Source organism: Alligator mississippiensis, chromosome 10 (genome assembly GCF_030867095.1).
Source record: "Alligator mississippiensis isolate rAllMis1 chromosome 10, rAllMis1, whole genome shotgun sequence".
NCBI lineage: Eukaryota > Metazoa > Chordata > Crocodylia > Alligatoridae > Alligator > Alligator mississippiensis.
In genome coordinates this window covers 34078486-34092096 of record NC_081833.1, presented here as the reverse complement: position 1 = coordinate 34092096, position 13611 = coordinate 34078486, and the positions used below count along the sequence as shown (strand labels likewise).

At 47.9% G+C, this 13611-nt stretch overlaps 1 protein-coding gene across 3 annotated transcripts in view; it reads left to right on the top strand.

The window, feature by feature from the left end:
* The first annotated feature begins 410 nt into the window (after positions 1–410).
* Positions 411–13611, top strand: part of EDC4 (enhancer of mRNA decapping 4) — a 65062-nt gene continuing 51861 nt past the window's right edge. For all 3 annotated transcript variants that reach the window (XM_059713629.1, XM_014599273.3, XM_059713628.1), the window contains exons 1-3: positions 411–549; positions 8411–8567; positions 11189–11300. In XM_059713629.1, coding sequence (XP_059569612.1) covers positions 474–549; positions 8411–8567; positions 11189–11300 — 345 coding nt within the window. In that variant the 5' untranslated portion in view covers positions 411–473. The remainder of the gene's footprint in view (positions 550–8410; positions 8568–11188; positions 11301–13611) is intronic.

Below are 13611 nucleotides of genomic sequence, written 5' to 3'. Positions count from 1 at the left end.
CAGCTGGGAGGTGGCAGCCCATTAGGACAAGGAGAAAAGAGGTCAACTGAGAAAATGGCACTAAGGTTTCCTCCCAGCCCCAGAGCAGAGGGAGGCTCCCGGTGCGGGCCTGGTCTCCCAGGGGAAGCCGAACCGCAAAGAGCGGCGCAGGCCTCCTGCAGGGAGGCAGGACCCGGGAGCCGCTCTTTTTCTTTGGCGGCGGTTTCCACGGGCTGAGGCGGTCACGGGCTCCGACTCGGACGCCTCGAGCTGCCGAGGGAGATGCAGCTTTTGCCGCCCGCAGGCAGGGCTCGGCCCGCCGGCTCCGCTCCTTCCCGCCGCCAGGCCAGGGCCGCGCTGCCCAGGCCCCGCCCCCTCGCGCGGAACCCGAGGCGCTGGCGCCCGTTTCCGTCGGAGCCGCGGCTAACGGACCGGAAGCGGAAGTGGGGGCGCGGCCGGGGGCGCGGAGCGGCGGCAGCGGTAGGGCTGGGCCCATGGCCTCCGCCAGCATCGACATCGAGGACGCGACCCAGCACCTGCGCGACATCCTCAAGCTGGACCGGCCCGGAGGTGAGGCTGCTGGGCCGGGCCGGGCCGGGCCGGGCACGCGGCGCCCCTGTGCGAAAGTGGGGCTGGAGCCCGCCGGCCGGGGCAGGGCGCGGCCGCCGCGGGCCGGGGCCGGCCCTCGGGCATCCCTGCGCCCCGCGGGACTGCTCGCTCCCCGCGCCCCGCCTGTGGCGGCCCCGCGAGCCGAAGACTGCTCGTCCCCTCGCCGGCGGCGGCAGGAGCCTGCAGCGGTCCCTCCCTGCCGCCCCGGGGGGAGGAGTGAGGCGGGGAGGGGCTCCCCCGGGTCCAGCAGCCTAAACGTGCTCCCCGGGAGGTTGTGGGTCCCTCTGTAAACTGTGGTCCGGCCCGGTCTGGTTCCCAGGCCAGTCCCTCAACTAGGCCTTGCCCAAACAGTCGCTGGCTGAGAGCAGCCACCCTGGGCAGGGGTCTGATTCCCTTCTCTGGACCCAGTCACGCAGGTTAGGGAGCACTTGGCATTTTTGACTTGCACTGCCCCATTATTGATGTGGCCAGAACGCAGCCCCCAGGAGGCTCTCTCTTGCCCTCGTTTCAGAGGCTCAGTCCTCCAGGGCCCCTGCCCAGCTTGCAGCACTTCATCCCTGGGCATCAGCGTGCCAGCACGGGCCTCCATGGGGAACATCTTGTGTGTCCGACCATCCTGCTGCACATGGCAGAAAACCTCACTGGCCAGGTCCCATGGCAAGTTTGGTCAACATGTGTTTACATGACGAGCTATTTACTTTCATTCAAATCAAATTACAGGAGCCCCCCTCGCAGGCTGCCAGCCTGGATCTCGGAGGGCTGTTGTGGGTGGGGAGGAGAGACGGGGGCAAGAAGCTTTGAAATGTTGAGCTGCAGGTACTGTTTTCTGTACTTCAAGCCTCATTAGATTTCTTAGCTCAGTTTGAAAGTTAAAATAAATAGTGAAAGAAAGAAGAGTGTTAAACCCTTGGTTCATCTTCCTCTCAGCAGCTCTCTATCAGCTTTCTCTGGCTTTGTAAGTGGTGAGGCCTACCTTGGTTTAATAGTACCTGTTATGTTTCTGACGCTTTGCTACTTGACAGGGCCCTCGTGTGACTGTCACTCAGCTGCCTTAGAAGTTTCTAATTCCATACACAGTGGGCACGTCTACACAAGATAATGAGCAGTAGACTAATTCTACTGCACATTAGCACATCATGGCAAAAGCTGCGCTAATGCGCAATAGTATTAGTCTGCTGCATATTAAGCATCATGAAAAGACCGTGCACCGATGCTACTGTGCAATAGCAAAGGTTACTGTGCATTTAGTTAGTACTTCATATTCCAGGTACTAAACTTAATGCACAGTAACAATAACGTATTACTCCACGTGCAGAGGCACCCAGTGTTGTCCAGGTTGCAGGCTCAGAACAGTGGTCTGAATGAGTAGATTATGTTCAAGCCATTTATAACACTTCCGTTTTGTTGTGTAGTTATATCCATTGTAGTTGTTCTTGAACCATGCTCAAGCTTTAGACTGTCCACCTATTTGGAAATTATTTGTCTTCCTGATCTAGGCGAAGACTCTTCTTATTCCATTACCCTGATAAGAGCATTTGATGCTTAATCTATGTACATGGGCAGTAGCAGCCCTGGCAACTTTGCTTTCCTCTTTAGTCTCATGGGCTGAATCTTCACCCCTTTGATGTAGCCATGGAGAGCAGGTTACACTACCTGGTCCGTACACAAAAGGTGAGCAGGAAATATGAGGACAGAATTAAGATTGGCTAACAGAGAATTTCCTGGTTTTCATTTTTTGTCTTCACTTTTGAGAGTTTGCAGGGGAGTTTCTTTTCTTACCAGTCTGATGATGTGATTGGATTGTTAGCCCAAGGATAGTCTGAAATAGAGCCTTCATTAGAATTAACCCCTTGTATTCTGGAATGGGGAATGTGATGCCCTCTGATTCCCTTTCACTTACTTCTTTATAGGTTGTTTTCTGTGAGGTACAGTAGCTGTAAGCAAGTGCTGCTCCAGTAGCTCAGATGCTCCTGGTTCATAATTCCCATTCTGTTTTCAGGCTCTTTACTGGATTGTCTGGATGGGCCACTTAGTCTCTCTGGAATTGTCCCTCTGTTCCCATGATGGATTGTTCACTGTACCCTCTTTAGTCCTGCTTATCTGAAGAAATCTGATCTCTGTCTCAAATCTTTCTTTCTGTTCTCTCCCAAAGCAGGAACAATCATCTGCATTGCCTGCTGAGTGATCCCACCGGTCAATCATGTGTTGAGTGAATGTATTTATTTATTTACCCACAAAAGTGTTTTGTAACACATTGAAACCGTTCTTTGTGGTTAGTTAGGGTGAATTCATCTCAGCTTTTTTTGGTTATTTTAAATGTCTTCTTTTTGTCTTTGGTTTCTTAAGCAGGCCCAGGGTTACAGTGCCATTTTTTTAAAATCTCTCTCTCTCCTCTATTGCAACAAATTTATAACTGCAGAACTGTCTCTGCCTCTTACACTAAAACCAGGTTCATTCTACTATCACTGTAGTGGCAAGTATCTGCTCCATCAAGGGCCTAGAGAGAGGGCCTGGATTTTGAAAAGAAGGTATGTTCCATAGTTATCTAAAACTGCTTCTCTTGTTTCAGGTGGCCTGGCTGTTTCCTAAAGTACGAAGAAACTTCTGGTGGGAGCCAAGAAACTGATTTAGGACTATGGTTATTCTGTCGTTCTCATCTCTCTTCCATCGTAATTATTATTCCTCCTCCTTAGGTCTTATTTTCTCTCTGTGTTCGCAGACATCTCTACTTATTTCCATCTTATGTCTGTTTACATCTCTGGCCTGTCTTCTCCAAAATATTTCTAAAAGTAAATGCTAGTTGCCTTGCCCTGGAGTTGGATGGAATAAATTTGCTATCTGCTAAGCAATGGTTTTGTTAGGGAAACCCTGTAGGTGTCAACTGGATGTTAAGAAACTGGTAATAGAACCAGAATCTGCCTCTTTAAGGTATTCTCTAACTCCCAGAAGAGGAAGGGAGGAGGTAATTTTCCCCTTATAATCACCTTAATGTGGTTGCTGGATCCAACTTCATACTGCTTTCTCACACTTGCCTTGTTTTCAAGGAGTAGCTCTAAAAAGATACATGACCTCTTAAGATTTGTTTTGAACAGTCTTGTTACCCGTCTGTCTCTGTAATTAGCTTAATGAGCACTAGGTAGCACAGTCTTACAGCGCACAAAAACAAGTGGTGCTCCTTGCACTTTCATAGATTCATAGATGTTAGGGGCTGAAAGGGACCTTATAAGATTGTCATGTTCCAAGAGACTGTAGATGGGGAATGCAGTCTTCAAAAAGCCAGAAGAGACCAACCTAGGGTAGAGGCAGAACTGGCTTGCAGATTAATAGTAGGAAGTTATGATCAACAGCAGTTCAGGAAGCACTTACTAGTAAGTAACTGATGGATCATGGTTAGTGGGACTCTGCTGGGGCTGACAGTAATGTCTTTGTAAGTGGAGTAAAATGATGGGATGGAGTCACCTATAGTTGATCTTGGAGCTGGAGGTATTGCTTGTGTAGCAGAGTTAAAAGGGAGTTGAAAGACCCCAGGCAAAGCAGACTAGGGTAAAAAAGCTCTTGTTTAGGGTGAAGAATGCCACTGGAGGCCTTGAATAGGGAGGTGAATTTGGGGAAGCCAGAAGGAGAAGCATTGCTGCTTCAGAGACTCATAGGTACTACTGAAACAAAAGCAGCTCCCAGAGCAGGCTGAGAATTGTATGTGTTGGGGTAGGCCAGTTCTCAGTAAAGGATGTTAGTGCTCTCAAAGATCGTTTCCAGTCCTTAACTCTCTTACCCTTTGGGTTTCACAGATATACCAGTTACAAATGTAAGTCTCCCATGCACAGTGCAGGTGCTGCCTTACATGCCCCCTGGGAAGAAACTTCTGTTTTCCTAGAATTGTTTTAGGACTGTGCATGTCCTTTATTATGATTGTAGTGTCTCAGAGCTTCCACAGTCATATGTTGAACTGCACTGTTCTAGGTGGTGTGCAAATGCAGAATGAAAAGAATCCCCTGCTTTATAAAGGGACTCCCCTTGCTCTGTCAGTCAAATGCTCCTCCTTCCACAAATTCTGTCTTGATACAGGTTTTTTAAAGCAGGTTTCTTTCAGCTCAGCCACAGGGGTTCAGCAACTGGTGGCTTTTCTCTGGTATCATGCCCCAAGAATTAATGTCTTCTGTTGCCCCATATTGGCATTGAACATGATCATGCTAGGAGTCTTTTGGCAGTTGTGCGAGCACTGCTAATTACTGTGGGCATGCTATGCTGCAGAAGCCAGCAAGTTAGCTAGGAGACCTTCTGCTTCATATGTGGCCAAATCCCTTTAATTTCTTATTCAGACATTATTTGGCAACAGGCATCAGGCCAACTCCATGTGTGTCACTGACTTAGTATAAGGTTCTACATTGTACAAGCCAGCATTACTTTATTACTTGTTGGGAAAGTAGAAAGCATCCTACAAGAGGCTACGCTATGACCCACACGGTTCTCAGGCCCTCTGCAGGAAGAAGGGAACGTGGCTGTATCAGACTCTCTTCCTGAAGCCTTTGGAAGGCAAGTATTAGTGCAAAAAATATTGCTGTTCAGTTGCCAGAGTGGCTGTCCATTTTCTTCATGTGGATGCTTGGGCTGATTGCTGCTGCTGCAATGTGTTCAGCTCCCACTAGGGTGAAGTGAGGGACTCAGTGTCAGGTCCTTAAGCCAACCAGCCCTGGCCCCCATCTGTGCATATTGATTTTTATTTCCCCTTTCCATGAGATTCATATCTTTGATCTGTAGGCGTCAACAGAAGCACATTCACTGAGGGCCGAGAGAGCAAGGACTTTTCTCTTTCAAGGCATCTCTTACTACAGCAGAAGGTCATGCCTGTCCTGCACAGAATAGTCTTCTGGTGGAGCCACCCATTTTCAGATGAATGAAACCAGCCACAATTGCTTCATTTTCATGCTGCTGTTGGGGAAGCACATGGTTCAGGATCATTGCAATGGAAACTGTCCTTATCCCATAGTAATGGGTTCAGTGCTCATCCCACAGTAATGGGTTTTGCCTTTGGTGACTGGTAGTCTCTTCCTAGTGGATAAGTGCAGTTGCTGTCTGTTCATTACTTCAGGCTTTGGCCTGCTAGTGATGTGCCTAGGTAGCATCTTAATTGGGATATCCTAGTTCTCTCCTTGCATGCTAAATGGGCGTATTAAATGATTTAGATCCTTTTCTTAAAAGGAATCATAAATCTTCTAGAGAATGAGTAATAGTAGCAGTTACTGCTGCTGATAGCAGCTTGAACTGCATTCCCTGCTGACTTGAAGCAATTAACTATCCTGTTTTGTACCTGAAAGCTTGTCTGGCTTTCAGAGGATTTGTTCTGTTTTGTTTTTTTGCAGGCAGTTATATTTGGGTTTCTTAGACTTGCCAATAGCATAGGAGCATTAACCTTCTGGTGACAATAGCAGCCATTTCACAAGACCTTGCAAACAGTTGTTTCTAGGGCAACAATAAATCAGGTTTCAGTTTTCTGGATTGGTGAAAATTTCACAACTATAGTAAAGAAGTTGTGCTGAGATAAGTAGCACTTTACATAACAGGAAATCACATGAGTGCAGTGAGTTTTGGTTCTCATTTCTGTTTGGGATCCATTGTCTTTGGCATGGAAATGTCTCTGATGCCTTTTAGCATCAATCTCCTTTTGAAAGCTGCTAGCAGACATGGTAATTAAATTCCAGCAGGTGAATGGGGTTCAATGATTTGAAGGGCAAGAATCCCAGGAACAGGATTCCAGGGTAGGAGATAGAATATATATCCATGTGTCGCAGAGCACTGAGGTGCCCTGCTCCTAAAGAGGGGAAACTGCTAGAGAAAGAGCCCTAGCAGTGAATAAGGAGCCCAGCTGTTGGTTGCCAGGGCAACTGGAGTCAGCAAGCAACCCACACCTGCCAGTGGTCAGCTGGCTGTAAGGGGCAGGGCCTGGCCCTTATAAACCCTAGGGGCTGAGGCCAGAGGCAGTTTTTCTGCCAGCAGCCCAGGAGGAAGGAGCTCTCTGCCATGAGAGAGAGGAGAAGCACGATGCAGGAGCAGCATCTAACACTGCTGTGAGATGAAGAATCCACGGTAGGCTTGAACGTTGTTATGGCCGGGCGGCTTCTGTTTAAGTTATAGCCGAAGGGCTTGTGTTTTGTGTTGCTGTTTATCACCGGTGGTTTCGGTGAGGCAATTAGGGGTTGGAGGAGGCCTCATAGGGGACTCACACTAGTGTGGGGACCCGAGCGCCAGTGAGGGCGCATCATTCGGGATACATAGACCCCAGCCCAGAGAGGGGCAGTTGAGAAGCCCCAGAGAAGGAGGCGTTGCTGAGAAGCCCCAGTGCGGGTGCGGTCAGCCCCGGAGAAGGGGGCAGCATTACTGAGGAGGCCCCGAGAGAGGGCAACATTGTAGAAGAGCCCCGAGAGAGGGGCGGCATTACTGAGAAGGCCCTGAGAGAGGGCACAGAAAGAGAGAGAGGGCTGTGGAGAGCCTGAGCGCCAGAGAGAGTGTAGACCCAGACGGAACAACGTCTATTCCAGCTGCGAGGCTTGGGGCATGGTAAAAGGGGTGGTTGGAGCCACGCATAGCCCCTAAGGCTAGGGTGCCCCTGAAGCACCCATTGTAGAGCGGGACCCACGAGGGGTCTGGAAAACCACGGGGTCTTAGTTTCCATCGAGAAGTGACCAAGAGGGTGTAAAAGGCAGCCTCCCTAACATGTGAACATCAAAGACGTGGCGGGTGAGAACCTGAGGGTGCCCTTCAGCCGACTTGGCACGGGAAGGGGGCCTTGAGGAGATTACGGCCCTCCTGCAGGACCCCGCCGTGACACCATGGTTGGATATGCATCTAGCTGGGGTCATCTAGACCCAGCACTCTTTCCTGCCTATGCAGGGGGTCGGACTCGATGATCCATTGAGGTCCCTTCCGACCCTAACATCTATGAATAAAACCATGGTTGAAACGCAGATGCCAGTCATGTCATTGAGAAGCTTGCACCTTTGCAGGTGCAGTGCAATCCTTATGGCTAGCAAACACAAAAGAATAATGGAGGGATCTGGCAGGCCCATTGCCACCTTTGCTCGGGTATACCAAGTGTATATACAGAACCTCAGGCATAGTGTTCCTGCATATGTTCAAGAGATTGGACCAGATGACCCTTGAGAGCCTTTCTAACCCAATGATTCTGTGTGCTTACTAGTTAATGTACATGCACACAGCCACAGTAACTGCATTCATGTACAGTACTAGATCCACAGCTGTATACTCACAAGCCAGATTTTCAGAATTTGGTTGTATAAGTAGGAATCAAACTTGGGCAGCTGATTTTTGAATAGGGTTGTTCATATGTGCTGTTTCAGGCTGTCTGCACACTTGAAGAATTTGCCACCCCCAGAGTTAGCTACCTCCCTTTTTAGAAGGTTTCTTCTTTGGCCATAAGGACTAAAAAGCTCAGTGTCTGAAAAGTCTTTTGTTCTGAAGCTTGATGAATGGCTCAGGTTAGTCCTGGCCTGCAGGTCAGGTGGTGATGCCACTAATTTGGGTTGTTCAATTCTTGAATAGGGATTTCCTGTTCATGTCTGTTGCCTTCTCTTTGTTTCTTTTCTGAGAAGAGTTAGTCCGAGGGAGGGAAAACTATAGCTCCACACCTACCCACAGAGATGCTTGTTACTCTGGGTTCATTTTCACCTACCTCACCTGGACAGGTCAGCATATTCCCAATAAGGTGGTGAAACCTAAGGAGATCATCCAGGTAAAAGGTATTTTGCACTGTACTGCATCACTTCCAAGGCTGACTCTTATGCATGCTGTTCATGTTTGTCCTTAGGTTCAGTGAATGAAAATCAGCGACCATCCAGTTCATACAATGGGGACCTGAACGGGCTGCTGGTGCCAGACCCCATCACAACTGGAGATGGAGCTTCATTGGCTAAGCCAATGCACCGCAGTGTTCCTCTGGGAACCCTGCAGGAGAAGCAAGTCATGTAAGTTGTTCACCGTTAGTCATTTCTAATATGTGGAAATGCCCAGAAGACGAGTCTGATACAGCTCAATTAGTTTATTGATTAAGCGTATGAAGGCTGTTAGCAATCCTTAGCCTGTGGCACTGCTGCAGAAACTAAAATGGAGCAAGCTCAGCATATTGGTTAATGCACCTCCAGTTTTAATCCACATATAACTATAGAATTCAGCAAACCTCCATTTGCTTTTACCTCAACAGGTAAGAATCCCGAAGTCCCATGCATACAGCTTCTTAAGGATGTATGGCAGTTCTTAAAAATTCTAATATTATAAAAGCCTTAGTCTGTCTGTCCATCACGCTTTATTCATACTCTGATTGGTTGCCTCAGTAGCCAGTCAGAGTGCTCTGGAGAGACAGAGACACATGGTGGAGACTGAGGGGCCAGAGCAGGGGGGCCAGGCCAGCTCTGCTGGCCTTGCCCCCTGCTGCCCTGCTCCTTGGAGGCAGAGGGGGATGACAGGGAGTGGACCACTGCCATAACAGAGGGGATGCATCGGGGGGGCGATGTGTCCCTCCCCACCTCGCCCCCTCCCCACCTGCTTCTTGGAGCCGGGGGCCGGGGCGCTCCCCCTTCCTTCCAACAACAGCCCATGGAGGAAAGCAGGGAGGGAGGGGAGCAAGAAGTGGGGAGGGGGTGTGACTGGTGGCTGCACCCCACCGCAGCCACCGCTGCTGTGGCCCCGGTGGCCCTGGCCTGGAGCAGCAGGGGGGAGGCAAGGAGCAGCTCCAGCCCAAGGGTGGGAGGGGGGAGGGGGGGCGAGTGGAGCAGCCCAGGCTCTGGCCCTGGCCTGAAGTGTTGGGGAGGGGAGGAGGACAGTGGCCTCAACCCTGGCCCAAAGTGTCAGGGAGGAAAGTAGGGAGCGGCCATGACCCGAGGCAGGGTCGAGGGGGGAGGGAGCTGGACACAGTCTTCTGTCTCTGCCTTCCCCACACCCCGTCATTCTTGATGGGCAGTTTGCTAGTGGAAGTATAAAAGTGCAAGATTCATCATGCTTGTCTGATACAAAAGAAAAACAAAACAATTATAACAAATATTTTGAAAACAATGCAAGTGTTTGAATATTGGAAGATTTCATGATTTAGTATAGTGCAATAAACAACATCTTTATAAATGTCTGAGTTAAATAGATACCCAAACATATACCATGCTTAACATAACAGCCTAAAGATAATATAGCTTTAGCTAACAGCATTTTGCAGGGATGCCTGAGAACAAGTGGGAAGCTCTGTCAAATCTTGGTTCTGGTGAGACAGATATAATGAGAAGCTGTGAAAATGCAGTTTAGATTTTATAGCAATTCGGAAGAGAAAAATATTTTTGCTGAAGGCCAGTGCCTACATTTACTTTGGATTGTGAGGAATATCTCTGAGGCAGATATGACTGTAAAGAGCCCTAGGTCCAATGTGCAGCATCTCTGCTGTTCAAGAATTAAGGAGCCCTGGTGGAACTGTGTAAGAGAGGGAAGCAGGTCTGAAATTAAAAAAAAAAAAAAAAAAAAAAGATATTCTGCAAATTGAGATTTGAAAAAAAAAAAAATCAGCAGAGCTCAGGATGCGTATAGTAGCAGGTACTGTAATTGATATGTGTTGGTAGAGCTGTATATGGAAACTTGTGTGCACTGCAGTTCACCCATCCCCATACTTCTCTGTCACTTAAGTAATGTTTGTACTGCATGTTGTCGAGCAATGTAGAGATGCCTGATTTAGCCTGGTCATAGGAAGCAGTCTAGCTGAGATAGTATAGAGCTTCACATGTGCTCGTTTCTCAAGTGAGAAAATAAATATGCATGGAGCTCTGTGCCGTTATAACTGGACTGCTTTCAGGTCTTTGGTTAGGTCTGATCTCTCTTGCACCATGCTGTGGAGTGTAGACATACCCTATACATTCCTTAGGCAGTTTGTCTTCAGGTAGCACCTAGCAGAAGAACTGATCCCAAGGTAAGTTACTACCCTGCTGAGTGGTATACATAATTAGGTGTGCCTATGACACTATACAAAGGTTTGGTGGTGACGCTGCAGGTAAAGTTTTTACTATCACAAGGCATGAGTGATGACATAGCAACCCAGGTATTACTGTACAGGATTAGAGCATTGATCTATTCAGTCCAATCCTCTTTGTCTTTGCATGACTGCTCTTCTCTGCATTAAGCTAGTCGTATGAAGATGCCTGAAATTTGGCTTCTCTGAAGATCACTTGTTTAGCATGTTCCTGAGAGGTGCTACTGGGGGAAATGCTTAACAGCAAGTTTCACTTCTTCCAGTGACCGCATATGTTTGGTCTTAGACCAGCTGCATTTTTTGGTAGTATTTGCACTGTGACCCAGACCAACTCTGAGGAATCTTACAACTTGAAGGCATAAGGGTGGATAACTTGGGTGTGAGAAACCTTTGAGAGATTTTAAGCTAAAGAAGCTAGACCTTTCTGCGTGGTTTACTAATGTTGAATTTGAACATAGAAGAGTAACATGAGTATCACTGAATTGCAATTTAAAACTGTTTCCCATGACATTTGTGCAGTGTCACTCTCTCCTTGTACTCAAGAAGGCTGGTGTGTGACTTTAACTCTTTTATTTTTCTTCAAAGCTGCCTTTCTGGAGATGACAGCTCTACCTGCCTCGTGATATCAGCGAAAGATGTGGAGATAGTAGCCAGTAGTGATTCCAGCATCACCAGTAAGGCCAGAGGGAGCAACAAGGTAAAGGGAAAGTGTTCCTCTGTCTGGTCAGTCTAAGCCAGTGATTCTTGGCTAGGGTGCTGTGAGATCCTGTTAGCCAGGGGTGGACACAATACAGTCCATGGGCCAGATCTGGATCACCAACTGATTGATCTGGCCCATGGAACAGTAGCTACCAACTTATGGGATCTGGCTCACCCACCAGTGGCTCCAACCACCATGTGCAGACAAGTGGGCTAGACTATTTCCACTGTGCCAGGTGGGTAGGCAAGACTGTTTGTTTCCACCTAGCACTTGGACAGCAGCATCACTTGTGGACCTCAGTGGACACCCCCAATCCCCACCTGCTGGGCCCCTCCACAGCTGTTTCCAGCGCCCACCCGGGGCTGCTTATGTTACACCAGGCAGGTGGTGGTGTATGCAGTGGACACAGCCAGCAGGTTCCAGGTTGGGAATGGGGATCAGGGCATGCTACAGCTCTGGGCAGGTGGGAGGAGAGACAGAGGGGGAGAAAGAGAGGATCAGGGTGTACTACAGCTCTAGGGCAGGGGAGAGTGGGGGAAGGTTAGAGAGAGAGATGGCCCTCAAGAGGACACTAAAACTCATTAAGTGGCCCTCCAGTCAAAATAGGTGCCCACCCCTGCTTTTAGGGATGCCATGCAATATTAGCACTGTTGGGTATGCAAAGACTTGCACATGATTCACAAGATAAACTAGAGATTTCAAATAGGAATCCATTGTGTCAAAAATATTTGGACATGTAATCTTTTGAGTTCTCTGAAACCAGAGAATTGCTCTGTTAATTTTCTGTAGTCATAAAGTCTCAGCAAAAGCTGAGAGCTGGTATTTTGCAAAGGTTTTGCTTGAATCTAAAAAGTTTGAGAACCGCAGGTCTAAGCCCATCACTGTAACACCTAAGTACCTCTTAAGGTTTTAAAAATGAAAATAACTGTTTCCTTCCCAGTTTGTCAAAGGGTAACTCTTCCTTAATTATGGGGGGTGGGGTGTTTGAGGAACCTATTGAGAGAAAGGTGACTCAGGGACGGATTTTAGGCACGTAACTCATTTTTTTTTTTGCAGCAGTGAGCTCCATTGTCTAGGACAGTGGTTTTTAACCCTTAGGGGTCCTCAGACTATGTCTAAGGGATCTGCAAAAGATGACTGTAATCAATTAGAAGTATTTGAATACCCATACTTACAATTCAAAGGGGTCTGCACCTTTATTCAAAATTTACAAAGGGGCCCATGCCCCCATTCAAAATTCTTTAAGGGTCTGCAAATGAAAAAAAGTTGAAAACCACTGGTCTAAGTGCAGCTTCTGTGAAAGTTCCCTTCCCTGCGTTTCCTGTTAGTCAGTGGTTTCCTTGCTCCAATGGGAGGTCATGGCCGTGAAGGGAGAAGTGACCTAAGCTGTAGGTCTGACCAGGTCCACTGAGGGCTCTGGTTAGCATAGTCGTGGAGAAGTAGGGCTAGAAAGGACCTTGAGAGGTCATCTAGTCCAGCTCCTTGCCTGAGGCTGGATCATTCCAATCTAAACCATCGTATACAAATCCGTTGTCTAGCTACTCACCAAAATTATGGTGTCAACCCTGACACGAGACAACACAACACCCTAACCTGCTATAGGTAAAGCAACAGCACAGTGCTGTTAAGTAGCTTCTATGCTGAGCAGGGAACACAGCACCAGATATGTTCAACTTGAATCACTCTGCAGATGAGTTGTTATATTTTGACCCAATTGGAATTTTTCCAGAGCTTTTGGCTACATTCCTAAATAAGAGTTGGAGATTTATTTTTAGTATTAATTATAGAGGTTGATGGCCATAAAAGTGCGGATCACCATTCTACCCCTGTTTGGCAGGGTGGCCTGCTGGGCAGTCACAGATGGAAAGCATGGTACTTTGCTATCTTGATATTCATAGTACTTTTCAGTTCCTTTCTCTGCATCTACTGCAGGGACAACCTTTAGTACATTAGGCCAGGCCTCTGTCTCAACTACTCCCAGATTCTCTACTGGCAGTATTTAAACCTAGGGCAGCTGCCTCATGCCATAGACAGAATAGGCACTTTTATCTCAAATACCCTTTCCATTGACTGTTGCTGGAGTCCCAGACTTCCCTTCAGTCTCTGTGCTAGCATTGTCCCATGGTAGATGAGCCAGTAGTATTATTCAGCAGTACCTGATAGTACCTTTTTTACCTGAATCTAAGATTACATTGAATTTAAGAGGACCCCCCCCAACATTTAGATTCAATACATGGACAATTGTAAATATAAGAACATAAGTTCCACACTGAGTCAGACCAATGGTCCATCTAGCCCAGTATTTTGT